Consider the following 1,578-nt stretch of genomic DNA (forward strand, 5'->3'; position numbering starts at 1 on the left):
CATCAGACGTGGTCTGTAAATGCATTTCCTCACGTATCTGATCAACCCTTGGTTCCTCGGGGACCGGATGACCTTTTGTGACCTTTGACCCGATGACCTCTGACCTCCCGGTGACCCCTGACCTGCCGCCTACTTTCTGCCCTCCCTGGTGCCTCCACTTCTTCTGGAATCCTCAAGTTCTGTGATAACCCTTTGATCCCAGCTCTTTTTAAAAAAATTTTTTTTTATTTTATAAAATATACTTTTATTGATTTTAGAGAGGAAGGGAGAGAGATAGATAGAAACATCAATGATGAGAGAGAATCATTGATAGGCTGCCTCCTGCACGCCCCCTCCTGGGGATCAAGCCCACAACCCAGACATATGCCCTTGGCCAGAATCGAACCTGCGACCCTTTAGTCCGCAGGGCAACGCTCTATCCACTGAGCCAAACTGGCTAGGGCAACCCCAGCTCTTGAATACCTGTTAGTCTTCGGCCCTGGCCCTGACTCCCGCCCTCTGACCTCTTCCTGACCTCCTCACCCTCCTCCTCCCCGCTCCCCGCCCTGGCCGGAGGCTGCATCGCCGAAGTGACCGATGTCCCTGTCCCCAGGACGGCCTCCTCTCCTACTTCGGGACCCCCACGTGGCAGACCGTGACCATCTTCGTGGCCGGGGTGCTCACCGCCTCCCTCACCATCTGGAAGACGATGGGCTGAGGCCACCGGCTGCCTTGGACTGTGTCTTTTCTGCATAAATTATGGCATTTTTCTGGGAGGGGTGGGGACTGGGGGTCAGGGGCCTTTTTCTTACTTTTGTAATTATTGGGGGTTGGGTGGGGAGGGGTGGTTTCGGGGGGAGGGGCAATAAACCTCTTTCGGGCCACACTCCTGCGTCTGAGTCACTGGGCCCCGCCCTGGCTGTCGGCTGTCCCCGCTGTAGCAAGAGCCAGGCTCCCCGGCTGACACATCCTGCGGAGGGTGCCCAGTGCCCTCTGGGGGTTAGGGATGCCACAGGCCCCGGCCCTGCCCTCCAGGAACCTGCAGTCTTGAGGGGGAATGGAGGTGACTTCGGATCACTTGTGTCACAATGTAGGGTGTTGACCAAGACAGAGGAGCACAGGGCTGCAGGGGGTTGGGCGGGCGGAGGGCAGGGTGCAGGGGGCAGAGCAGGCCCCCCGCGCCCGGGAACCTCCACTATATGGCAAGTTGCACATTTACTGAGATGGAGGGGGCGGGGGGAGCGAGGTGGGGTGCTGATCGGACCTTGGGAAGACTCAGGGAGCAGGGGGAGCTACTGGAGGCAGGAAAGCTGAGAGGAGGCTAGGATAGGAGGGTCCTAGGGAGCAGACCAGGCCCAAACCTGTGTGGGGGCCACAGCTGGAGACGGGCTCCCCGGACGCTTTGGAGCGTCCCTGGGTGGGGCGTCCAGAGCGGAGCAGGCCCCGGGGGAGATGGGCTCCCTAAGGCCTAGTGCCCGTAGACACCGAGAGAACGGGGACGAGAGAGAGGGAGCCCGCTCGGTCACAGGGTCCCTTTTCGCCAGGCCCTGTCTCTTTCTAACTGTCCCCCTCTCTGTCCCCCTCTTTCTGTCTCTGTCC

General features: G+C 59.7%; 1 protein-coding gene across 1 annotated transcript in view; it reads left to right on the plus strand.

Annotated features, from left to right (window-relative positions):
- Positions 1-782, plus strand: part of BAX (BCL2-associated X protein) — a 4,615-nt gene extending 3,833 nt beyond the window's left edge. The window contains exon 6 of the mRNA XM_006769967.2: positions 593-782. Coding sequence (XP_006770030.1) covers positions 593-697 — 105 coding nt within the window. The 3' untranslated portion in view covers positions 698-782. The remainder of the gene's footprint in view (positions 1-592) is intronic.
- Positions 783-1,578: the final 796 nt, after the last annotated feature.

This window comes from Myotis davidii, unplaced genomic scaffold, assembly GCF_000327345.1.
Source record: "Myotis davidii unplaced genomic scaffold, ASM32734v1 scaffold464, whole genome shotgun sequence".
Lineage (NCBI taxonomy): Eukaryota > Metazoa > Chordata > Mammalia > Chiroptera > Vespertilionidae > Myotis > Myotis davidii.